We start from the raw sequence: 26,847 nt of genomic DNA, 5'->3' as shown, positions 1-26,847 counted from the left end.
TGAATGATGGTCAGCCATAGATGATACCATGCATAGATGGAGCCATGTGTAGTATAGACCATGCACAAATGAGGCCATATGTATATGAAGCTTCCTTTGATAAAGCTGTCATAGACGTCCGTCGTAGCTAGGCATTGCCATTGTAGATGACAGTATCAAAGATCAGAAGTCAGATATGAGGCCGTCAGCAATGTGCGGCCGTCGTCGACGACCGTCGTAGACGAGGCCCATCGTAGACGAGGCCCGTCGTCGACGAGGCCCGTCGTCGACGAGGCCCGTCGTAGCCGAGGCCCGTCGTAGCCGAGGCCCGTCGTAGCCGAGGCCCGTCGTCGACGACCGTCGTAGCCGAGGCCCGTCGTAGCCGAGGCCCGTCGTAGCCGAGGCCCGTCGTCGACGACCGTCGTAGACGAGGCCCGTCGTCGACGAGGCTCGTCGTCGTCGACCGTCGTAGACGAGGCTCGTCGTCGACGACCGTCGTAGACGAGGCCCGTCGTCGACGACCGTCGTAGACGAGGCTCGTCATCAACGTCGACGACCGTCGTAGACGAGGCGGTCGTCGACGACCACCGTAGATGAGGCAGTCGTCAACAACCCTCGTAGAAGAGGCCATCGTCGACGACCATCGAGGTAGAGGCCGTCGTCGACGATCATCGTAGATGAGGATCATTTTGGTGAGGCAGTAATATTAGACATGGAGATATTTGGTATACACTGCTAATGTCCGGTTAAGAGGGCTTCCCTGATGTAGTGTCAGGGATGAAAAAAGGGAGTTGTATCCTCTGTGAGAAGTGCCTATAAAGACTCAAGGTGAATCTTATGGCATTGATGCGCGCCCTCAGTAGCGCGACTTCTCCCTTCGACCTCACCACATCCTCCTCAGAAGTGGCAGGTTTTTAGGCGCGCCCTCAGTAGGCTCCTGGCGCGACTTCTCCTTTCTACCTCTCCTCATCCTCCTCAGAAGTGGCCGGTAAAAGTCTCTGACCCAAAGCGGCCTCATCTCTCAGAACGTGAGAGTTAGTGAGGAAAAGGTTAGACATAAATCATGGTCTATTACCTTGATTACTGCCATTCTGTCATATTACCTCCTTAATTGGGTCAGAGAAATGAAGTATGAGCTTGTATCCAAAAGAAGTAAAACTGAAGAAAAAACTGAGCAGAGCTCAGGGAGACTCCCTTCACCCACGACGTGCGGTGAAAATCTGAGGAGAGCTGGCTCTGCAGAGAGGGTTCTGGAGGGTGCTGTGAGCTGATTGGTTGGAGCAAAGACTTTGGTCTTTTTTACATAATGAGGTAGATAGGCTACTATAATTTAGGCCTCAGGCCTACTCCTAGGGCCTACTACTACTACAAAGTGCTTTTTGCACTGCTTTTTTATTTACCGTGGGACTCCCGCCTCGTCGACGGGGAATGATTCAGGCATGTGAATCTATGAAAGATACCCCAATACTGGATAAACAAGGTAGCACTGCAAGCAGTGCTAATTCAGGAGAAGGGAAACTGCTGCAGTTCAGGACCAAGGAATAATAAGGCTATGAGGTCAGGGTAGCACTGCAGGCAGTGCTAATTCAGGAACAGGGAAAAACAGCAGCAGGTCAGGAACAAGGCATAATTAAAGCTCAGGAAACACTGGAAACAAGAATAACAAAAGCTCAGGGAACTCTGGAACAAAGGCTTGGTCTCACCGGTAAACAGCTACAATGACCAACCTTTGCCTGAAGGGAGCTGGGGCTTAAAAGAGCTCACAGTAATCACATGCAGCTGGTGTGAGCAGGCTAGCAGCAGCCAGCCACAAGTGAGCTGAATTCCTCCTCCCATCCTTGGCCTGCAGGGGTGGAGACAAAGCAGTGAGCAGGGAATTCTGGGTAATGGAGTTTCAGGCATGAGTAGGCTGGCTTTAAGTCTAAGCAGGCTGGCTTTCACAAAACCCGGCATGGATTGGGAATGGATGTCAATTCCCAAATAGTGTCCAAATGGCTGGAAGTCAAGACATGCATGCAGGGGAGTGTCAGGAAGCATATTAGAACACTGGAGAGTCCCACAGTTCAGCCCCCTGGTGGTGGACATGAGAACATAGGGAGCGAATCGTGACACCAGGAGCCACCGGAGGACAGCCACCACCTCCAGGAGCCTCCGAAGACTAAGTGGCGAACACGGACGCCGCCAATGGAGGACAAGGCAAGGAACACGAGCACTGCATCCTGGCGGCACACACCGACTCACAAGCAAAAGAATAAAATAAATAAAGATGATACGCCTACCACCCTTCATGAAGACCACCTTCTAGGATGGGTCCTTGAAAACACTTTAGGAAAGCAGATGGTTCCTAAAGACAAACCACATGTCCTACCAGAATACACACTGCCCTACAGAAGACCTTCCACCAAACCAACTCCTAGGTCCAACCCAGAAGGTCGAAACCCATTGGCACATTCCAAACTGAGGCCAAGAGTCACCATGAACAAGTGATTGGAGCACAAAAGGCACCATAAACTAAAGCGTAATTAAGGTCGCTTATACAGTAATCCATCCATTCATGCGCTGACCTCCATAGAACCCTACTCTAGCACAAAAGTGTACAAGGACACCAGGGCAAACAGTTCCCAATATTAAATTCCAGTTGGACACTTGCGCACAAACACATGCAATAGCATACAGGATATGTAACTTCACAGAAGTCAAGTCTCATTGCATATGAAATGTCTATGCATAAAATGTATTGTCATTTTTTTTCTATTAACTTTCTCATTTATCTTCTGTGCCCGTAAATTGTCATCATTAAGGTCTATGTGTAAATATGTATATTATTGTTCCATTTAAATGTGAAAACAAGAGATGAAATCTAAAAAAAAGACAAGAAAAATATCACTTCAAGTGAAGAACCTAGCATACGAGTATTAATTTGATTAAACCAGTTGGGTTTCAATTTAAAGCAAGATACGGGAAACGCCAGTTTCACCAAAAAGTAAATTCAAGTAAAGGACCGTTCATTGGTTGAACAATTGTAGGGAGAATCTTGTAGCTCCCTTTCGATGAAATCAGCACAATCTATGGTCCGTAACCGAATCACTCCCCATTAGGAGAACTCAAAAGTGTTTTAGGGCATCCTCTGTCATGAGGCATACGTTTGTGAATAATGTCCAAGTCCTCTTAAAGCTCAATTTCGGCTGGCATAAAATCAGTGGTGAGAAAATACTCTAGAGGCGGACTCCAAACCACAGATCACTGATGATGCTCACTGACAAGAATTTTCCTATTAGGTTTTCCTTTAGTCAGCCATGCTGTAGACTGATGTAAATACAACAATAAAGGATATGCAAAAGAAGCAGTCCATTAGCACATGGTCAGAGGCGCAATACTACTCATCAGCCTGTGCTAAAAATATGCAGCCTATACCCGGATCACGCAAAAATGGCAGCAGACCAGACGCCACATCAGTGCATGCTCTCAGAAGACATGCGGTGGACAAGGCTGCCACAGAGTGCTTCCAGAAATGTTTAACCTGTCTTCTGTGGATGCCCTTTCGTGTGGTGTATCCTTTCTGATCAGTCTCCTTCCTGCTTATTCTCGTTAACTCCTTCTACTAATCATTAGGCATGAAAGGGCTCCTTATGCAGACTCATACAACTCGAAAAACGAATCGATGCTTGTTCTTTGATGCCTAATGCCAAGTACAGACGGGATTAGAGCAAACGCAATGGAAACAGCTTCAAAAGAAACCGCTCATTAGCGCACACACTCCGCGGATAGTTGTTAATCATCCGCCTATGCTCACAATGTGACCATGCCAACTAGGACTGACAATAGCAGCAGACCACACCATGAGAGCATCTGCAAAAGAAGTAACCTGTTACTACATGCTCGGGGAGGAAACACTTATAGCCTGAACATGCTCCGAAATTGTCAAGTTTTGAATGTGAATAGTCTCCGAGCATTTCCGATCATTTTATTGAGTCTTGTCGGTATGCTCCTTCATTAAGTATCCGTGTGTGATCGGTACCTACCTCCTGCTCATGATCATTTACGCATGGAATGGAGGAGTGTCAATTGAAGCACTGTCTAGGCCTACTAATATAACTGATCGACCAATCTAAATGCCTGGAGGCTGGTAAAGAAAAAATGCAAGCTGGAAGGAGAAAACTAATGATCTTTACAAGCCAAGATACGACTTTAGGAACTCGACATGAGCAGCACCTAAGCAAGACATGAGCAACCCCTAAGCAAGTCCAAATAATGTTAACAAAAAAAGTGCTTCACTGAAAAATAAAACAGATGGGGGCTTGCTTAGTGTATAAAAGATACACTAAAGGAAAAAAGGGGACCCCCCTCTGAAGCAATTAATTTGTGGGTCAGGGAGAAGAGGGGACAACAACAATCAATACTATAAGAACTCTCCCTCACGACCCATTCATTTTTAAGGATCCATATCTCGAATTCCACCAAGGGTACTAACAAATACCAAGAACCATTTTTTTCTTTTACTTTCTTATTTCTTTTTATTTAGTTATCTTTATATGATCATTTTGATATTTTTTTCTTTTTTCCATAAATTTTAAAACAGACAAAAATTATTTTTTCCCAAAAATACACAATATTACAAAAAAGATTTTTACAATGTAGTATCCACTTCTACTAAATTTTGTACACGCCTGGGTAGAGAAAACATGCAACCAACATCATACATACACACTACATACACATACTATTCACACAACACACTCCATCTGCACGAGTTAACACGTTTCAGTTGGTTGTCTACAGGGAATCTGTACAGAATGTTTCCATATGCTCATAATTACTTCACGACTGTTGCTTTTCTTTTTAATTTTCTTTAACTGTTCACTCTCTTCCAAGTGTATCCTCCTTGTTTATTATATTGACTTCCTCCACTAGCGTTTTTCTGGAATCAGTCTCCCTTTTCTTTATTCCTTTTTTTTTTTTTATAGAGTACTTCTTCCAAACTGCGTGCGTAGCTCCCGTAGCACCGCACACGACCACACCGTCATGACAGTGTGGATGTGTGCGGTGCTACGGGATTTTGAGAAGGAACACAGCTAAAAGAAACAATGACCAACGAGCAGTTTAGAAGAAGTACTCTATAAAAAAAAGGAAAAAAGAAAAGGGAGACTGATTCCAGAAAAACGCTAGCGGAGGAAGTCAATATAATAAACAAGGAGGATACACTTGGAAGAGAGTGAACAGTTAATGAAAATTAAAAAGAAAAGCAACCCGTGTCCACCCCTTGATCAAATCATGGGATGTCTGTAAAAGATATAAAGCACAGTCGTGAGGTAATTATGAGCATATGGAAACATTCTGTACAGATTCCCCGATTGTGAGAATATAGAGGCAAATAGTAAAATAATACTCCTGGGTGTAGAGTTTTCTATGCAATACTCTGACGGGTCCTGAAGAAGGTGGTTTCAACTATAGCTTATCCCACCGAAACACGTTGACCAAGTCTATTGTTAAATCCTACGGAACGTAGCGAACCAACTGTGATTATTAGACAACCAACTGAAACGTGTTAACTTGTGCAGATGGAGTGTGTTGTGTGAAGTAGTGTGGCTCACTGGTTAGAGGCGGCAGACCCGAGAGCAGAGGACGGCCCGGGACCAGGGTTCGATTCCCGGCGCGGCAGGTTTCTGGACCAGGGTCAGCGGACTCGATAATTCTCTCGCCTCGGTGCCCACTCTGATCAGCGTTCACACTCGGCAACTCTGGGCATTAGCTTGCCTCATCTTCACTAACGGCCCCACCAGACCGCCGGGGATGCCTGGTCTCACCCTGGAGATACCCATTAAGGGACCATCTCTCAGGGAAGCCAGGAAGGGTTTCGCAGCGGTCGAAGCGCCTTGGGACCCTACGGGTAAGTAGTGCGCTATATAAATGCCTATACATTTACATTTACATTTGTTGTGTGAATAGAATGTGTATGTAGTGTGTATGTATGATGTTGGTTGCATGTTTTCTCTACCCAGACGTGTACAAAATTTAGTAGAAGTGGATACTACATTGTAAAAATAATGTTTTGTAATATTGTGTATTGTTGGGAAAAAATATTTTTTTTATAAATTTTAAAAGACAAAAATTAAGTGAATGAAAAAAGAAAAACACTTTTCAAAATGATCATATAACGATAACTAAATAAAAGGAAATAAGAAAGTAAAAAACAAATGGTTCTTGGTATTGGTTAGTGCCCTTGGTGGAATTCGAAATATGGATCCTTATAAATAAATGGGTCGTGAGGGAGAGTTCTTATAGTATTGATTAGTGTATAACAGATATGCATGACAAATATTTAAATATGCGAGCTTTGAAAGTATTTTTCAGCTGTAAAATAGTCGTATATACATTGCAATGCAAGCACACTATAGGAGGCTGAAAGATGCACCAAACAGCCAATAGCATGAAGTAAGAAAGTAATATACCACTGTGGCAAAGACCACTGTACTAAAAAAAACATGCTAATAAAACATTTGACAAATAACTACAACTGACGGTAACCAGACGTAAAAATGAAACCTGCAATACATCACATATAAAGTAAATATAATCACAAAAAAAACAATACAGTACATAAAACAAATTGCTCCTATTTTACTCAGTTAGCTTCGACTTGTAATAACGGTGCCCGTATCATAGGTAGGCTTCTAGTCACGTTTTATTTAAAAATAAGTTGTACTTTGGCACTTCGACCAGCTCTCAGACAAACAATCCAGTAAGAAATACCGAATTTCCTTAAAAAAAAAAAATCATGATATTATTGCTAATAACTGACAATGAACAAATCTGCACTATTATTGAGGCATAAGCCAAATTTCCTTGAGAAATAAAACAAAATTAAGATTAATTCTCACATGCTCAGCAAAAACAACAAGGGCACCCACTGTTGCCGCTAACTCAGCAATGAAACCTGAGCGTTTGGCGCATTCCCAGATATCAACTTCATTTCCAGTGTAGAAGAAGATTGGACCCTGGAACTTATCCCAGTACTCATCTGTGGGAGAGAAAAAAAACCGACATAAATAACATAACATATAAACATTTTATGCATGGAAAGATATTATGCCATAGATCAAATCTAAGTGATCAGGGCCATTGCTTGTGCCACAGGTTTATTTCAATGCCTCATTTACGCTAATATTAAACCAAATAAGTAACATAACACATTAATGGGAATATAGAGAAACAAGTTTTTTTTACATTTTCATTTTGCAGATACCCTCAGGACTATTTGCACCCAAGTACCATTGCTTGAATGGAATGTGTGCCCAGTTTAGTATAATCATTTGTTAATTTCAGAGGGCAAATTACTCTTGTTCACTCTTTTGGCGAGGTACTTAAAGCTTCCAGTTGGTGGTAAGGCATATGTTAGGTTCTTTTATGTACATTTGTAGAGTGCATGACTCATCTGTGAGGGTATCTTAACGCTACAAGCAGGAGCTCCATCGATCAAGACTTGCCCGAGCCTACGTGAAGAGCCAGATCACCAGTTTCTTGCAAAATGTATGAACTGTAGAGTTCGCTTTTTATGTGAAGAGGCCTTAAGTGGGCGTTCATAGGAAGCCACGTAAAGATCTTCTTGAGTAGTGGAAACAGGAGGCGGAGATTGCATTCACTTGACCGGTCATGGCCATCCAATTCTTGACTACTATTTCAAAATTCTTTGCATGGGTGGCTGGGTGGGGTGTCAGTCAGAGTTCAGCAGGACACCAGGTGAAATTCCACAGCGAGGGCCTTTACTGAGGATTACTACTTCTGCTTTGCTTTGAGCTTGATAGAGTTTGTTTTCATCTATCGTGCGATTTCAGTCATGCAGGTGGAGAAGTTATTCTGGGTAATCAAGGTTTTTTCAGAGAAGGAGAGGAAGAGAAAGAGCGGAGAATAATCTGCACCAGATAGGATGATAACTCTGTGAGCACGGAAATGTTATGTAGAGTTTGAAGATCAGATGTTCCATGAAAATGTTGGTGTTTTCCTATAGTGCAGAAAATTGGATGTAATCTTTGAATGAGGGGAAGTCCTTTGAGCTTGTTTATTTTGTCCTTTTTTTAGGATATTATTATGGAGGTTTGGTGAAGAGGTGGATAGCTGTGGTGATATTGGAGCCAACGTGGGAGTCAAACAGGTTTCTGTAAGGAAAAGCAGGTCCAGTGAGCAGGCTTGAAGCAGGTCCAAGACTTCAGTGGCATGTATGGTGAGGGAGCAGGTGTTGAGGAGTAGGCCGGACAGGGAGGAAAAATTTGAGGTGTGAGGCTGGTATGTTGGGAAACGGGTGTGCACGGTTGTGTGCAAGGTGTTGTGGGGATGCAAAAGAGGCAGCAGGCAGTGCAGGAGAACGCACCTTTGATATTGCAGCATCACAGGGAGGTGTGTCAAGGGTTTATGGCAAGGGGTGTGACTCTGGAGTAGCAGCCATTAGCTACGCGTAGAAGGGAGGAGCTTCAGGGCAAAGGGCGGCTTGAGCAAGTGGCAGGAAGCTGGAAGGGAGTGCGTCACAGAATGAGGCAGAAAAGGCTATTGATGGGGAAAAGAGAGAAAAGGGGAACCAAAGAGCAGGAAAGAGAAAGACGAGGTAAGAGCGGCAGGAGCACTTGAGTGCAAGAGGAAAAGAAATGAGCAAAGAATCAGCAAGATGCCAAAGAGGCAGAGAAAATGCAGCTAAGGTAGGGATGAAAATAAAAAGTGGCCAAGATGTAGTGTGAAAAGCAAACAAAAGGGGCAAAGGTGGAGTATGATATGCAACAAAAAGTTACAAAGGAAGTGAAAAGCAAAGAAAAATGAGCAAAGGAAAGAGTGTGAAAGTCAGGGAAAGTGGCAAACAACGAGTGAGAAAAGAGGGAAAGAATGAGAAGGCAAGGAAGAAGCAAAGCAAAAGAGAGTGAGCAAGTGATAAAGTAGCAAACAGCTGTGAAAAACAATTTGAATTGGCAAAGAGGAGCACGTCCCTTTTTGCTCTTCCCAAGAGCTCGCCATTGACCCAATTGTTGCGCTACATGGCATTTAGGCAAAACTCTCAGAAAACAGAGTGCAGACCCTTGCTCTATTGGTATAGACTCTGGACCTCGCCTGCCCTAGGAGCATACAGAGAACCCCTAAGAGACCTGTTGGCCACGCCTGATGCCCTTAAAATCCCTTGGGTCATGCATATTAGAATTATTCTAAGGAAGGTGGGGCCGGGGAAACTTTGAGTAAGGCCAGAGGAATCTAACTATATATCCAAAAGTAATTTGAAATTGGCTTACTGGGAGCGCGTAGCTGTAAAAAACATCCGTAGTAGAGGACACACACTAATCACAGAATTTACCAACTTTAAAATGCTCCTTGTGTCTGAAAAAAACAATTAAAGGACCCTCTCCCTCTGGCTAGGGAATTGTTCTTACAATTTGGGTACCAGTCTCTCCCTACTAAAGGTTTCTGCTCCAAATGGGCAAATGCACAATATGTGGGGGAAAAGTGCCCAGCATGTAGAGGGCCCTCAGAGACTATACCCCACACTCGGTTTGCCCTGCCAATGCACTTCAGAGGAAAAAATGGATCTTGTCCCAGTGTAGGAATCTGGGCATTAGGAGGCATATGGGGGTACTTAGGATTTTATGAGCGGACAGCTCCAGGATAGTGGTATTTGCTGTGGCGAGATACCGGTTGGCTGTCTGGAATCGCTGAATGTGCTAAGCTATGTAGGCAGCCTCGGACCAGCTCCCTTCCTTTTTATATCTAACATTGCTGTATCAACTAGTAGATGATCGACTATGCACTTTAAGCTCCTTGCACTTTCTAGGTGTGTGTGACTGTACCTTTAAACATTGATTTTATTTTTTTTTATCTTTTTAACTGCGTTTCAACTATATTAAGCGGCAAAGTGTCAAATGGACATGTGTTTGACTGTTCTGTTATATATGAATCTTAAACAGTAGGATTCTATCAATGTGCAAAAAAGTGAATAACCTTAAATTTTTGTTGTGATTATCTATCTAGGGTATGTGAGAATGGGTCTCTTTGCTGGTGGCAAACGAGGAGCACTATGTGCTTTTAAAATACCCCTCACACACTAAGAGTCCCTTAGTGTCATGCATCATCATAGGGGTCTTCCCGTCCCTCTACGGGGCGGGGCGTGCTGCGACCTACGAGCTACGCGGGAGCACTTAGTATTGTGACGATAGGCTATGTGTGGTGTGAGGACAGTGAAAAATGTAGGGACCTAAATATGTGAGAGCAAATTAAAAATTCCCTGGCTAGTAGAATAAATGATTTATTAACTTCTCTGGCTGGGAACATTAAAATGGGGTTCAGTAGAGCGTATTACGCTATCTACCTGGTCGACATGACATGTTTCGTAAGCAGTCCCCTCCTGCTTACTCCTCAGGACCTCTACTGGTCCCTACTAATTATACTCAGTTATTTATAAACTATGTGGTATGCCTAAAGTCCTAAAACAGAGTAGCAAAAATCGGCTACTTCGTTTTGCTTCTGGGCTGGAGTTGGCCCACTGTGAAGCAGGAAACAAATTGGACCTATTGTGGTCTCTGTAAGAAAAAGGAGAGAAAAGAAAAAGCACAAGTATTTCAGTTCACAGTTCTCAATGTTTTCATATTTGCGTAGGTCACATTGTGACAAAGCATATGTTATCTATTGTAACATCATCGGGAAAAACAGTGATATTTTTCTCCATTGCTTATTTCTCGGGTAAGTGGTAACCCTCCAAAATTTTTCACATAAACACACATGCCTCAATACATTCATTCAACATGCCCAGCTACAGTATTAGCGACCCCGAGAAGGTGACGGGGTTGTTGTTGTAGTTGGGGCAACATTCTACTTAATGAGTTCGTTAATGAGAACAGTCGGTGTTATAAGAGAAGTAAATATGGTTGTTGACTGGGTAGTTTTTTTAAAATATAAGAGACACGGAGCCGCCTGTTGCATGCATAGATAACGTAGTTATACATACTGATATGTCAAACATAGCGTGCCCCATGAGCCTGCATCGAAGGGAATTCCATGCGGTTTACTGAAAAGAAAAGCGCATCCAAAAGTCACTCGGGGTGTTCGTTATATATTCATGCCCGTTCTCCACGTTTGACCATGTTTTAAAGACCCATGATCTTGGTCTTACTTACGATACTGCTGACAAGAGACTACCTCAATCCTACTCCTCTGTAGCTCCGTGGGTTCTGGTAGGGATGATAGAGATCGGTTATTTATCTGTTAAGTTCAAGTTCAGGAATTCGTATAGCACACTACTCACCCAGAGGGTCTCAAGGCGCTTGGGGGAGGGTTGTGCATTACTTATCAAATAGCCAGGTTTTAAGCTGTTTTCTGAAGGAAAGGTGGTTCTGTGTAAGGCGGAGGTGAGTGGGGAGAGAATTCCTGGTTTTGGCCGCTAAATAGGAGAAAGATCTTCCTCCCATGGTGGATCTGTGGATGCGCGGAATTGCGGCGAGGGCTTGATTGGTTGATCGTAGTTGGCGGGTGGGTGTGTAGAAGGACAGACGTGTGTTGAGGCATTCGGGTCCTAGGTCGTAGATGGCCTTGTGTGCGTGGGTGAGGAGACGGAACGTTATTCTCTTGTTGACGGGGAGCCAGTGGAGGTCTTTCAGGTGGCCGGAAATGTGAGCTTGACGAGGGATGTCTAGTATGAGTCTGGCTGAGGCGTTTTGGATGCGTTGGAGTTTTTTCTGTAGTTTGGCTGTGGTTCCGGCGTAGAGGGTGTTTCCGTTGTCCAGTCGGCTAGTGACCAGTGCGTGGGTGACCGTCTTTCTTGTTTCGGTGGGGATCCAACGGAAGATTTTTTTGAGCATGCGAAGTACGTTGAAGCATGAGGATGAGACGGCGTTGACTTGTTTGGTCATCGAGAGGGAGGAATCTAGGATGAATCCCAGGTTACGTGCGTGGTCTGTAGGTATGGGTGCTGTACCTAGGGCCAGTGGCCACCACGAGTCGTCCCAGGCAGAGGGGATGATCCTAAGATGAGGACTTCCGTTTTGTCCGAGTTTAGTTTTAAGCGGCTGTTCTTCATCCATTCGGCTACTTCTTTCATTCCTTCGTGTAGATTAGTTTTGGCGGTGTTTGGGTCTTTGGTGAGGGAGAGGATCAGCTGGGTGTCGTCTGCGTAGGAGATGATGTTGAGATTGTGTTGTCGCGCGATGGATGCGAGGGGACTCATGTAAACGTTGAAGAGGGTGGGACTGAGTGATGATCCTTGTGGTACTCCGCAGATGACTTCGGTGGCCTCTGATTTGAATGGGGGGAGGCGGACTCTCTGGGTTCTCCCGTCGAGGAACGAGATGATCCAGTCCAAAGCTTTTCCATGTATTCCGGTGTTGCTGAGGCGTTGAATGAGAGTGCTGTGACAGACTGTGTCGAATGCGGCGGAGAGGTCAAGAAGGAAGAGGGCAACTGTTTCTCCGTTGTCCAGTAGCGTTCGGATGTCGTCTGTAGCTGCGATGAGTGCGGTTTCGGTGCTGTGTTTGGCTCGGAAGCCGGATTGTGAGGTGTCAAGGGAATTGTTGGATTCCAGGAAGGCGGCGAGCTGACTGTTGACAGCTTTCTCAATGACTTTGGCAGGGAATGGGAGGAGTGAGATGGGGCGGTAGTTCTTAAGTTCAGAGGGGTCTGCTGTGGGTTTCTTCAGTAGGGCGCTGAGTTCGGCATGTTTCCAGCTTTCTGGGAAGGTAGCGGAGTTGAAGGAGCAGTTGATGACATCGCGGAGATGGGGTGCGATGATGGAGTCTGCTTTGTTGAAAATGTAGTGGGGGCATGGGTGGTTTGGCGATCCTGAATGGATGGAGTTCATCAGGCGGATGGTGTCTTCAGTAGTGATTGGGTTCCAGGCGCGAAGGTTGTGCGAGTTCTGTTTTGGTTCGGGGGTGGGTGGAGAGGACTGTTCCTCGGACTGGTTTTCAAAGCTGTTATGTATGTCAGCGATTTTGTTGTGGAAGAATGAGGATAAGGAGTCGCAGAGGTCTTGGGAGGGAGTGATGTCATTCGTGCCGGAGGTGGGGTTGGTAAATTCTTTGACTATATTGAATAGTTCCTTGCTGTTGTGGGCGTTTTTGTCGAGTCGGTCCTTGAATGCTGATTTCTTGGTGGATCGGATCAGTTGGTGGTGTTTGCGGGTGGCGGCCTTGAGGGTGGTCAGGTTGTTAGTGGTTGGGTTTTTTCTCCAGGTTCTCTCGAGAATACGACATAACTTCTTGGATTTCTTAAGGTCATCGTTGAACCACGGGGCCTTTTTGCTACCTAGTTTGATTTGGTGTTTTTTCAAGGGTGCTAGTTCGTCAGCGCTGTGGGTGATCCATTGTGTAAATATGGCAGGAGGGTTTTGGTTAAGCGATGTTCGGCGGTGATTTTGTTCCAGTTTCTTCGAGGAATTGGTTGTGGGTGGTTGTGGGTCGTAGTCTTTTTGTAGCTGAAGTGAACGCAGCTGTGGTCCGTCCAATGGAGAGTTGTGGTGTGGTCGAAGGAGATGTGTTTGCTGGAGGTGAAGATGGGGTCGAGCGTGTGTCCGGCCAGGTGGGTGGGGGTGTCAACAAGTTGTTTGAGTCCGAGGTTGGCCAGGTTGTCCAGAAGGGTGGTGGTGTTGCTGTTGTTTTTCTTTTCCAGGTGGAAGTTGAGGTCACCCAGTAGAATGTAGTTTTTGGAGTTGAGGGCATGTGGGCTGATGAAGTCCGTGATGTCTTTGTTGAATTGAGAGCGGGTTCCTGGTGGTCTATAGATGAGGGTGCCTCTGAGTGTGGTCCTGGGGTCGGTGTGGATCTGGAAGTGGAGGTGTTCGGCGGTGGCGAGGTTATCGTCGGAGCTGGTCGTTATTCGGATGGTGTTCTTATGGACGATGGCGATGCCTCCTCCTGTTTGGTTGGTGCGGTCTTTTCGGATGATCTTGTAAGCGTCCGGGATGGCTATGGCGATGTCGGGCGCTGAAGAGGTGTTCATCAAGGTTTCTGTAAGGAAGGCGACGTCCGAAGATGCCGTGTCGAGTAGGTCCCAAAGTTCAGTGGCGTGTCTGTGGACCGAGCGGGTGTTCAGCAGAATGCACTTCAGGTTGTTAGAGTCGCAACTGTGTTTGGAATTAGTGGATTTGGTGTAGGTCTTAATGCAGGCGAACTTGCAGGAGTGACAGGCGAAGGGTCCTTGGGTGTATCCTGAGGCAGCTTTGCAGCATTGTGGTGTGCGTCCGGGGTTAAGGGCAGAGAGGGTAGCGGCGTCGTACGTTACGCGGGTGGAGTGGGGTTTGCGTGGACCAGGGGGTCTGACGCTGGGCGCGGTCCAGGCGCGGACGGGCGTAGACGGGCTTACCTTTGGCGCACCTTCAGCGTGCTTGGGGCGCGTCCGCTGCGCGTTAACGCTGCGCGCAAAAGCATCTGTCATAAGTGGATAGTGGAGGGGGAGGGGCGAGGGAGGAGCAGCTGGGAGGCGTGAGCAGGGCGGAGAGCCGGGCAGGGAGGCACAAACAACAACAAAACACAAAATGGCAGTCAGCCCAAAAGCGAAACCGGATTGGGGCACACTATGAAGAGAAAAACGTGATGTGAATGGCAGTGGAACCGGCACAAGGCACAACCAGGCACAAAAAACCAAGATACAGGCAGCCCAATTAAGCAGAGCGTTGCAACGCGCTTTGGCAGACTAGCGCCACGATATTATGCAAATTAGCGCTCGTGAAATCGGCAAGGCAGCGCAGCACAATAGATCAGGTAATAATAGCGTTATGTGGCGATCTAGCACAACGAGGGTGTGCAATAATTAAACAATGCAGGCAGCAGTCTGGCTGTGGGCGCTGCGATACCACTCAGTCTCGCAGGGCAGGGAGCAGCGTGAGGAGCGACCGCCTCCGAGGAAATCAGGACGGTCATGTTATCGCCCATGCGTGAAAAAAGATTAGTCCTCTCCGGCTCAGCTCGCTTGGTTGAATGAAACTGGTAGAGCGCTAACCCACGATGGCCTTTTCTTGTGGAAACTGCGGTGGAAAAGACGCGCTGATGCAGTCCTTCCACTGTTTCCCTGGTGAAAGGGGTTCTTTGCCGTCTCTTATGTAATTCACCCACAGTATTAAGACTAAATGTGTGGCGTAAAAGGACCCTTGCTAGAAACTCCATATTATCGCAATAAATGTGAGAAGTTTGAATATCTAAAAACGATAAGAAAAACAATTTTGACAAAACGATGCATGTTTGAGGGTTCAATGGTTGATAAGGGCGTTAGTAATCGGCATTTAGTGTTTGAGCATAAGTATTGAACCACATGACTGCTCAGTAATGAGATGGGCAACTGCAGCAATATTGTGTATGTGCAGATCAAGTCTGTGTGTGTGAATCAGAGGGAACCCACTTAGCGTGTTATGTCAAGTGCTCACAGGATGTACCGCTGATATACAAATAGTTCAGGAGATGGGATTTTTGTTTTTGAAAAAGTCTCAATTGCCTATCACAGTTGTCCCCATGGTATCTCGTCGTTCAGGCAATTTGTTTGTATTCAAACGGAACACCCATCTCTGTTCTTTTTCGAAGAGGTGTTCTTTTTCAACTTGATCAATTATGGTCCATGAAATATCCTCGGGTCTGTGCCCACTTTCAAGGAAATGCGTCGCCATTTTTGTGCTTGCTTTTTTGCACTTGATGGTACTCTTGTGTTCCCCTATTTTGGTCTTGATGGCCCTACTGGTCACGCCAACGTACTCTAGATGACATGGACACGTGATTAGATAGACCACGTTTTGGCTGTTACATGTCGTGAAGCATCTCTGCTCCCACGTCGTTTAATTCTGGAATGTAAATTTTTTACTCCTCTTAGTTAGACAGCAAACTTTGCATTTCCCACACGGGTGGTGGCCCTGGACTAAGTTCGGATTCCTGGTGGAATCATTCATCATGGTCTTTGGCCTGGTGTGAACAAGTATGTCACGTATGCTCCTTCACTTTCTGTGAGAGAACATAGGTTTTGGTATCTGCAGGCCTCCACTGTTCAAGATCTTCCAGTGCTTATTCACTATTTTTGTGACCTGGTTGGAGTTCGTATTGTATGTATTTATACATATTGGTCTCCTGTCATCTTCCTTACGTATTTTTTCTTCCAAGAGGCTCTCTCTGCAATTATTGCGTGCCCTCTTGTATGCTTGGTTTACTATTCTTTCAGGGTACTGGCGGGTTTCCAATTTTAGGCGTAGATCTTTGGACTGAAGTTTGAAATTCTCAATCTCATTGCAATTCCGCCCTAGGCGGAGAAACTGCCCATAAGGTAAGTTGTCCTGTAGGTGTTTCGGGTGGAAGCTCTGGTACATAAGTAGACAGTTCTTAGATGTACTCTTGAAGTGGGTAGTAGTCATTAGTCTTCCATCCTTGGGGAAGATGTTACGGTCGAGGAATACAAGATTGCTGTTGGAGCTAGTGCTTGTGAATTTTAGGAAGTCATCTTGTAGGTTGAGCCAAGTGAGAAATTGTTGAGATGTTCTTTCATCACCATCCCAGATGATGAGGATGTCGTCAATGTACCTCTTTCAGGTTCTTATGTTCTTTCTAAAGGGATTCCTGGGATGGAGTATTCTGGTGGTCTCCAGATGGTGCACGTAGAGACCAGCTATACTGGGAGCAAATGTGCTCCCTATGCTGGTCCCGTGCTTCTGTAGATAGAGGGTTCCGTTGTACTCGAAGAAATTCTCCTTTAGTGCCAGTGAGCAACATTCCATAATCACATTCCTTGGGGTTTGGTATTCCCAGTCACTTCAAATAGGACATCCTCAATGATGTGGAGTGTCTCTTTGTATGAGAGACTCGTGTAAAGGCTCTCCACGTCACAGCTAATCAATAGCTGAGTGTCTAGGTTGAATGTCAAATCTTCTAGCAAATTCAGAACATCCTTCGTGTCTCTGAGGTAGGTAGACGTCCGTTGCACCATAGGTCTTAAAAAGGCATCGGCGAATTTGGAAACTGGTTCTAACACTGACCCAATACCAGATACAATCGGCCATCCCGGTGGATTGTTCAGACGTTTGTGTATCTTGGGTAAAGTGTACATATACTGTGTTCTTGGGTTCGTTTCACACAGGAATTCCCCTTCTTTCTTCGTAATCCAATTGTGAGCTAAAGCCTCCTCCACCAGTGTTAATTTGGACTTTTATTCCTTCTGTGGGGTCGTTTTGGAGTACTTCGTTATTGCGCTGGTCTTGTAAGAATCTTATACATTCATTGTCGTATTGTTGCTTTGTTTGGATTACCGTCGCACCGCCCTTATCCGCTGGTTTTATTACCAGGTTGCTGTTGCTACTTAGTTCTTGCAATGCCTTGCGCTCCTCACTGGAAACATTCTGGAACACCCTTTTGTTCGTTGGATCCAGGTCATTAAGGTCCTTCATGACCGCTTTCTCAAAAGTGAGAAGTTCGATGGGTAAGCTGTTATCCATTGGAGTGAACCTGGATTTAGGTCTTAGTCCGGTGTCACCCTGCTGGATCTCGTTTTCTTTGCCTTTGAAAAAGACTTGAAGTTTCAGACGTCTCATGAATTTCTGCACTTCTTTACAACGTAGGAATTTATCCGTATTGGCCGTCAGGACATAGCCAAAGCCTTTTTCCAACACTCTCTTCTGTGCTTCTAAAAGGTTAAAATCCGTGAGATTGACTATTAGGCTCATTTCTGGTTGTTTGATGTCCACGTCATGCTTCTTGTTGCCATTCTTTGTGGTTCCTCTTCTCCTGTTGTCGAATGAACGGTGGTTCCTCTCCGGTTCCGTCCCTTGTTCCTCCCCTGGCGCGAGCCTAAAAAAGAAGAAGTTTGGTCATAATAGCCATATTCTTGTTGCTGGTATGCCCATGGTGGATAGGGCCCTTGTGGGTGTTGAAAGGGTGGTGGGCCATATTGCTGAGGGGGATACATCATCTGTGGTGGATAGTTGTTCCATCCTCTTGCTCCATGATAATTGGGGTGTCGATAGTTCTGTCGTGTGCCCTGATATCTGGGGTTTCTGCCTCTGCTCGAGTTTGAACTGTTGGATCCAGTGTCGGATGACTCCTCATCAGTAGTATTATCCCGTGATGATCTATAATCGTCTTTTATATAGGGATATATTTTTGTGTGTCCACCGGCTGGTGCTTTTTTTGAATTTGTCATATTTACTCAATTTGAGCGATGTCTCAAAGTCGTTAAGTGTCTTATTGAGTTCATCTAGGTGTTTCTTCAGATTGGCTGGGGACTCATAGCTCTTCAGTCGTACTTCGATAGCTTGAATCTCAACTTTCAGTTCAGAAGCCAGTCTACTGGCGGTTTTTATTATAAGCACGATCCAATCTCGTGTGCAGCGCTCAAATTGAGTAAATATGAAAAATAAAAAATAAAAAGACACCAGCCGGTGGACACAAGACAAACTATCCACCACAGATGATGTATCCCCCTCAGCAAAAAGGCCCACCACCCTTTCAACACCCACAAGGGCCCTATCCACCGTGGGCATACCAACAACAAGAATATGGCTATTATGACCAGACTTCTTTTTTAGGCTCGCTCCAGGGGAGGAACAAGGGACGGAACCGGAGAGGAACTTCCGTTCATTGGACAACAGGAGAAGAGGAACCACAAAGAATGGCAACAAGAAGCATGACGGGGACATCGAAGAACCAAAAATGAGCCTAATAGTCAATCTCACGGATTTCAACCTTTCAGAAGCACAGAAGAGAGTGTTGGAAAAAGGCTTAGGCTATGTCCCGACGGCCAATATGGATAAATTCCTACTTTGTAAAGAAGTGCAGGAATTCATGAGACTTCTGAAACTCCAAGTCTTTTTCAAAGGCAAAGAAAACGAGATCCAGCAGGGTGACACCGGACTAAGACCTAAATCCAGGTTCACTCCAATGGATAACACCTTACCCATCGAACTTCTCACTTTGAGAAAGCGGTCATGAAAGACCTTAATGACCTGGATCCAACGAACAAAAGGGTGTTCCAGAAGGTTTCCGTTGAGGAGCTCAAGGCATTGCAAGAATTAAGTCGCAACAGCAAGCTGGTAATAAAACCAGCGGATAAGGGCGGTGCGACGGTAATCCAAACAAAGCAACAATGTGACAATGAATGTATAAGACTCTTACAAGACCAGCGCAATTACGAAGTACTCCAAAACGACCCCACAGAAGGAATAAAAGTCAAAATTAACACAATGGTGGAGGAGGCTTTAGCTCACGATTGGATTACGAAGAAAGAAGGGGAATTCCTGTGTGAAACGAACCCAAGCACACCGTATATGTACACTTTACCCAAGATACACAAACGTCTGGACAATCCACCGGGACATCCGATTGTATCTGGTATTGGGTCAGTGTTAGAACCAGTTTCCAAATTCGCTGATGCCTTTTTAAGACCTATGGTGCAACGGACGTCTACCTACCTCAGAGACACGAAGGATGTTCTGAATTTGCTAGAAGATTTGACATTCAACCCAGACACTCAGCTATTGATTAGCTGTGACGTGGAGAGCCTTTACACAAGTCTCCCACACAACGAGACAGTCAACATCATTGAGGATGCCCTATTTGAAGATGACTGGAAATACCAAACCCCAAGGAATGTGATTATGGAATGTTGCTCACTGGCACTAAAGGAGAATTTCTTCGAGTACAACGGAACCCTCTATCTAGAGAAGCACGGGACCAGCATGGGGAGCACATTTGCTCCCAGTATAGCTGGTCTCTACATGCACCATCTGGAGACCACCAGAATACTCCATCCCAGGAATCCCGTTAGAAAGAACACAAGAACCTGGAAGAGGTACATTGATGACATCCTCATCATCTGGGATGGTGATGAAAGAACATCTCAACAATTTCTCACTTGGCTCAACCTACAAGATGACTTCCTAAAATTCACAAGCACTAGCTCCAACAGCAATCTTTTATTCCTCGACCTTAACATCTTCCCCAAGGATGGAAGACTAATGACTACTACCCACTTCAAGAATACATCTAAGAACTGTCTACTTATGTACCAGAGCTTCCACCCGAAACACCTACAGGACAACTTACCTTATGGGCAGTTTCTCCGCCTAAGGCGGAATTGCACTGAGATTGAGAATTTCAAACTTCAGTCCAAAGATCTACGCCTAAAATTGGAAACCCGCCAGTACCCTGAAAGAATAGTAAACCAAGCATACAAGAGGGCACGCTATAATTGCAGAGAGAGCCTCTTGGAAGAAAAAATACGTAAGGAAGATGACAGGAGACCAATATGTATAAATACATACAATACGAACTCCAACCAGGTCACAAAAATAGTGAATAAGCACTGGAAGATCTTGAACAGTGGAGGCCTGCAGATACCAAAACCTATGTTCTCTCACAGAAAGTGAAGGAGCATACGTGACATACTTGTTCACACCAGGCCAAAGACCATGATGAATGATTCCACCAGGAATCCGAACTTTGTCCAGGGCCACCACCCGTGTGGGAAATGCAAAGTTTGCTGTCTAACTAAGAGGAGTAAAAAATTTACATTCCAGAATGGAACGACGTGGGAGCAGAGATGCTTCACGACATGTAACAGCCAAAACGTGGTCTTTCTAATCACGTGTCCATGTCATCTAGAGTACGTTGGCGTGACCAGTAGGGCCATCAAGACCAGAATAGGGGAACACAAGAGTACCATCAAGTGCAAAAAAGCAAGCACAAAAATGGCGACGCATTTCCTTGAAAGTGGGCACAGACCCGAGGATATTTCATGGACCATAATTGATCACGTTGAAAAAGTACACCTCCTCGAAAAAGAACAGAGATGGGTGTTCCGTTTGAATACAAACGGAAATTGCCTGAACAACGAGATACCATGGGGACAACTGTGATAGGCAATTGAGACTTTCAATAACAGAAATCCCATCTCCTGAACTATTTGTATATCAGCGGTACATCCTGTGAGCACTTGACATAACACTAAGTGGGTTCCCTTGAATTCACACACATAGACTTGATCTGCACATACACAATATTGCTGCAGTTGCCCATCTCATTACTGAGCAGTCATGTGGTTCAATACTTATGCTCAGAAACACTAAATGCCGATTACTAACGCCCTTATCAACCATTGAACCCTCAAACATGCATCGTTTTGTCAAAAATGTTTTTCTTATTGTTTTTAGATATTCAAACTTCTCACATTTATTGCGATAATATGGAGTATCTAGCAAGGGTCCTTTTACGCCACACATTTAGTCTTAATACTGGGTGTGAATTACATAAGAGACGGCAAAGAACCCCTTTCACCAGGGAAACAGTGGAAGGACTGCATCAGCACGTCTTTTCCACCGCTGTTTCCACAAGAAACGGCCATCTTGGGTTAGCGCTCTAGCAGTTTCATTCAACCAAGCGAGTTAAGCTGAAGATGACTAATCATTTTCGCGCATGGGCGATAACAGATAAATAACCGATCTCTATCATCACTACCAGAACCCACGGAGCTGCAGAGGGGTAGGATTGAGGTAGTCTCTTGTCAGCGGTAACGCAAGTAAGACCACGATCATGGGTCTTTAAAACATGGTCAAACGTGGAGAACGGGCATGAATATATAACGAACACCCCGAGTGACTTTTGGATGCGCTTTTCTTTTCAGTAAACCGCATGGAATTCCCTTCGATGCAGGCTCATGGGGCACGCTATGTTTGACATATCAGTATGTATAACTACGTTATCTATGCATGCAACAGGCGGCTCTGTGTCTCTTATATTTAAAAGACTACCCAGTCAATAACTATATTTACTTCTCTTTTATAACACCGACTGTTCTCATGAACGAACTCATTAAGTAGAATGTTGCCCCAACTACAACAACCCAGTTACCTTCTCGGGGTCGCTAATACTGTAGATGGGCGTGTCGAATGAATGTATTGAGGCATGTGTGTATGTGAAAACTTTTTGGAGGGTTACCACTTACCCGAGAAATAAGCAATGGAGAAAAATATATCACTGTTTTTCCCGAAATGATGATAAAGTAACGATGATGTTACAATAGATAACATATGCTTTGTCACAATGTGACCTACGCAAATATGAAAACATTGAGAACTGTGAGCTGAAATACTTGTGCTTTTTCTTTTCTCTCCTTTTTCTTACAGAGACCACAATAGGTCTAATTTTTTTCCTGCTTCACAGTGGGCCAACTCAAGCCCAGAAGCAAAACGAAGTAGCCGATTTTTGCTACTCTGTTTTAGGACTTTAGGCATACCACATAGTTTATAAAAAACTGAGTATAATTAGTAGGGACCAGTAGAGGTCCTGAGGAGTAAGCAGGAGGGGACTGCTTACGAAACATGTCATGTCGACCAGGTAGCTAGGGTAATACGCTCTACTGAACCCCATTTTAATGTTCCCAACCAGAGAAGTTAATAAATCATTTTTTCTACTAGCCAGGGAATTTTTAATTTGCTCTCACATATTTAGGTCCCTACACTTTTCACTGTCCTCACACCACACATAGCCTATCGTCACAATACTAAGTGCTCCCGCGTAGCTCATAGGTCGCAGCACGCCCTGCCCAGGGACGGGAAGACCCCTATGATGAAGCATGACACTAAGGGACTCTTCGTGTGTGAGGGGTATTTTAAAAGCACATAGTGCTCCTCGTTTGCCACCAGCAAAGAGAGCCATTCTCACATACCCTAGATAGATAATCACAACAAAAATGTAAGGTTATTCACTTTTTTGCACATTGATAGAATTCTACTGTTTAATTATACTATTTAGGAGGGTGATTCTATCATTACCTCTACACTTCCTCGACTTTTGTTCTGGATATATGAATCTTAACCTTGAAATTGTTTTTATCTGTGTTTCAATTAGAAGTGTTAACGTTCCAAATGCCGGACAAAGTACTCGGATTGGAAATTTGCATTCATGCCTAGCAGCACATTGCTACTTTGCACACTCTTTTGGGTTCCGGTACCAGGCCTTGGGTACATTGCCATGTTGGTCTTATGTTGGTTTTATATGCACTAATAGATTAGCCACTGCCAAGCTATGCAGATCTTGTAAAATGGGTCATGATCAACAGGGGAACTTGTATGGCGTGTTGGCATGGAATATCATGGATTACAATGTCTGTACCCTGAAACATTACTATCTGTACGACACTCATGAAAATTGATTGGATGGTTTTAATATGCTTTTGTACCTATACTTTTATGATACTTGGTTGATCAAAATAAAGTATATAAAATGATCAGGAGAGGCGCACAAGGAAGATGCAGAGAAGCAATTAAAAGTGAGGAAGGGAGAGAGAAAAGAAATGCAAGGGAGTGCAGAAGGTCGAAAAAGAGTAAGAGGTGGTCCGGGTGTGGAACCTCATTACATCGCTTTAACTGAGTCGGAAAGGGTTGGGCTTGGTCGAAGGACCAGGCATTGAGTTGGGCGCAAGCAGGTGCCAGGCAAAGCCTTAAAGGTATTCTCAGGAACAAAGAGAAAAACACTCTACTGTGGCAGCATCCCACCGAAAGAAGAGTTAACAACCTATCCTTTATCTGTGAAATTTAAATTTCAAAAAATTATGCATCAAAGACACATTGCAAACTATTGGCAGGTTTGGTATGTCCGGAATATTTTAGATGCAAGTCTTTCTTGCATTTTATAGCAATAAATTATAGTTGTACAAGATTAGGATACATAAACAATAACACCTCCTGGGAACTGCACACACAGACATGTCACTAAGGTACAGATGGACATAGCTGTATACACAATGAAAATCTGGCTAGCTTTAATGAAGTTAAGTTTTAATTATTTTAAAGTCACGGAGGGGAGGATTGGGCTTTTCCTTCTTAGCTTTAATCACATTATAACACAGCAACCATTAAACAGTACAAAAAACTACTTCGCCCATGTACACTCGGAAAAAAAGAAAACTAGAGTTTGACAGTCCTTCTTTACTGTCCACAACCAGGTCCCAACAAAGTCCTCTGTCACTGCCTGAGCTACCTCTTTATTCGCGCAAACCACACCCTCAGTTTTCTTTAAGTGTCCCATTCAGACCAATCAATTCCTGCAAAGACATATCGCGTTAGTGACCATTCCAACACAAATGCAATAACCATCATGCAAAGACTCCAGCAAGGAAACCAATAGAGTAATATCAATCTACACTTCATCACATAGCAGTGATAATCTTTAAATTAAAAACAGACTACTTACTCGAGTTCCGGGCGGGTTTGGGTCGGACTTGACCGCCGGGTGGGATAATCCTTGCCTCCATGTCTTTAATGGAACTAAAACTTATCACTTAAGCTACACACATTTTATTTTTAGATCAGCACCTGAGGCGAGCATATTGCTATTTCGAAGTTTACTTACCACTAATTGGGCTACATCCACCATCTGTTTAAAATAGAATATTTTAAACGTAGATTTGAAAGACTGGTCTGCCGCACACATGAGATCTTCCAAACATACTCCCAGACAAAACGTTTTTGAGGCTAATGCTCCTTTTGCTGAATGTGCGCCAAAGACTTTAGTGTCAATACCAGCTTTGTGCATCACCCCTCAAACCCAACAGGCTATTGTAGGCGAGGATACTGCTCTGTATGGTTCTCAGTGCAATGAGCAGTTGCCGCTCGCCCAGAGGGTGAACTTCGGCAGTCATCTCCTCGTATGCCTTAAGCTTTTAACCACACATAATTTGGGAGAATCCTTAAAAGCCGATTAAAAAATTGTGAGGGTGCTGCACTTGGTGCATCTACTTACAGTGAAAGCCACCCCATCAGGAGAAAACACCATGGCCGTTATGTACAAGGCTTGTGCATCTGAAGCCCTCCAGTACGAAATGAGGCATAGCAACATTGTAAATTTAGTTGAAATCTCTATCCGGGACAGAAACAGATTTGGTTGCCATAATAAGAAAAAGGTTGAATACCAAATTAACATCCCAAAGTGCCACACATCGCAGTGCAGCGGGGAGAGAGGATGAGACAAATACCCCAGGGCAAATTGGCAAACGAAAGTGTGCTCACCAAACAGGACCCTATCTATAGGAGCATGTCCTGCTGAAATCGCTGAGCGAAAAGCGTTATTTTGAATGATATGCCAATCCATCCTCAGCAACACTTGAAAGGAAATTGAAGATTTGGACATCAGATCACATGGGATCCACACTCCGTTGCAGACACCAACACCCCCATCTTGTCTAAAACAAGCAGTAGAGTTTAGTTGTGCTTTCTACCCAGGTGCTGGATAGGAGCAACCCCACGTGGATCGAAACCCCTGGGAGCTTCCAGCTTTGCCTATAAAAAGCAACGCCATGAGACGTAAAGACCTCTCTGCCACCAACCAATGCAGTGCGCAATCCGGATTCCGCAGAATGTGAGGAAAGTGGGGGAGCTGGATTGGAGAAGCCCAAGAAAGTTCCAGAAGAACTAGATACCACACTTGAGACTTCCATATGTGGGTTATCAAGACAACCTCTGCCTTCTGCCTGCGGACTCGAGCGGACGCCCGGGTGATCATCAAGAAGGGTGGAAATGCATTACCCTTCTCCTCACTCCAGTCTTTGAGGATCCAGCCTGTCTCCTTCTCTAGAGGGTTCAGTCTCCAGCTGAAGAAGCGTGGCAACTGGTGATTGAGGCGTGAGGCAAACAAGTCGATCAAAAACAGGCCCCTCTTGACAGCCAACCCTTGGAAGACCGGAGGGTCCAGCTTCCAATCGGCTACCTGATTCTCCTGGCCTGGGAGATACTCCGCCGTGACCAAGACCGGATTCTCAAGGCAGAAATTCCAGAACACCTATGCCATGTTCGCCAATGATTGCGATTTGGTGTCCCCTAAATGGTTGATTTATATCTCACTGCTGAGACTGTCCATCTTCAATAACACCAAGGACTGAATACAATCTTTTGTCCAACACTGAATCGCAAATAACCCTGCCAGGGGCTCTGGACAACTGATATGCAATTTTTGTTCTAGAGGAGACCAACTTCTTCCTCTGGAACCATGAGGTATGCATCCTTCAGGTTCAGGCGCACCATCCAATCGGATGGAAGCAGCACGTCCCAGAGGAGATAAATGCCTTCTATTCTGAAGGAATTGTGTACCAGCCACTTGTTGAAGTCTCCGAGGTTGATCACAGGTGTGCGGCCCCCATCAGCCTTGTTGACTAGAAAAAGGTCGCTGAGGAACCCCTTTGATGTACCACCCACTGACAGAAGGCTCCTTTCTATAGGAGAGCCAGAACATTTTTGTCTAGTAGGGCAGCGTCGTGAACAGAGAAACAAATGGGCAGAGGGTGAGAGTCCTGATGCAGGAAACCGTCAAATTCAATTTGGAACGCTTGCACAATCGTCAGGGCCAATGCATCTGTCGTAATGGAGGCCTAAGCTGGAAGGAATAATGCCAGCCGTCCTCCCACCTTTATCTGAGCAGCCAGAAAAACATTTACCGTTTCCAGCACAGCTGCTCACTTATCCTTGGTAGCCTCCATGGATGCAAAAGCGTTGCCCCCGTGTTGGGTAACAATTGATGAGGCGCAGGATAGCCTGATCGGGACCATGCCCGAAGCCTTTTCCCCTGGAAGAGGACTAGTAGGAGAAGCGGCCAGTTGAGTAGCCCCTGCCATGACCTGCACCCTGAAAGAGGCAAGGTTCCCCAGCTTGGTGTCTACCTTGATGAGATGGAAGAGGCGAAACTGTGGACCGGGCGCAGTTTGCGCTGCCCATGAAGCATATAGCTTGCTGCGCCTAGTTGGAAAGGACGCCTGGGGCAATGAGGAAACCCGATGCCTTGGCCTCTTCCACTATATCCAGAATCTTGGTCATAGGACCTATGGCATCTAAAAATTTGTCTCGACTCAAATGCCGAGATCCATCAATGTCCTTCAGAGGGATCCTGACAAACTTGCCAG

The 26,847-nt window shown here is 45.0% G+C and overlaps 1 protein-coding gene across 3 annotated transcripts in view; it reads right to left on the bottom strand.

Annotated features, from left to right (window-relative positions):
- DPP7 (dipeptidyl peptidase 7) overlaps positions 1–26,847 on the bottom strand; it is a 1,731,842-nt gene that overhangs the window by 1,666,851 nt on the left and 38,144 nt on the right. For 2 of the 3 annotated variants that reach the window (XM_078642039.1, XM_078642042.1), the window contains exon 2: positions 6,858–6,997. In XM_078642039.1, the coding sequence (XP_078498165.1) occupies positions 6,858–6,997 (140 nt within the window). The remainder of the gene's footprint in view (positions 1–6,857; positions 6,998–26,847) is intronic. The other variant, XM_078642041.1, reaches the window with a different exon arrangement.

The sequence above is a fragment of the Lissotriton helveticus genome, chromosome 5_1, assembly GCF_964261635.1.
Source record: "Lissotriton helveticus chromosome 5_1, aLisHel1.1, whole genome shotgun sequence".
Taxonomy (NCBI): Eukaryota; Metazoa; Chordata; class Amphibia; order Caudata; family Salamandridae; genus Lissotriton; species Lissotriton helveticus.
Note: the sequence above shows the minus strand (reverse complement) of the source record. Positions and strands in the feature narration are given on the sequence as shown.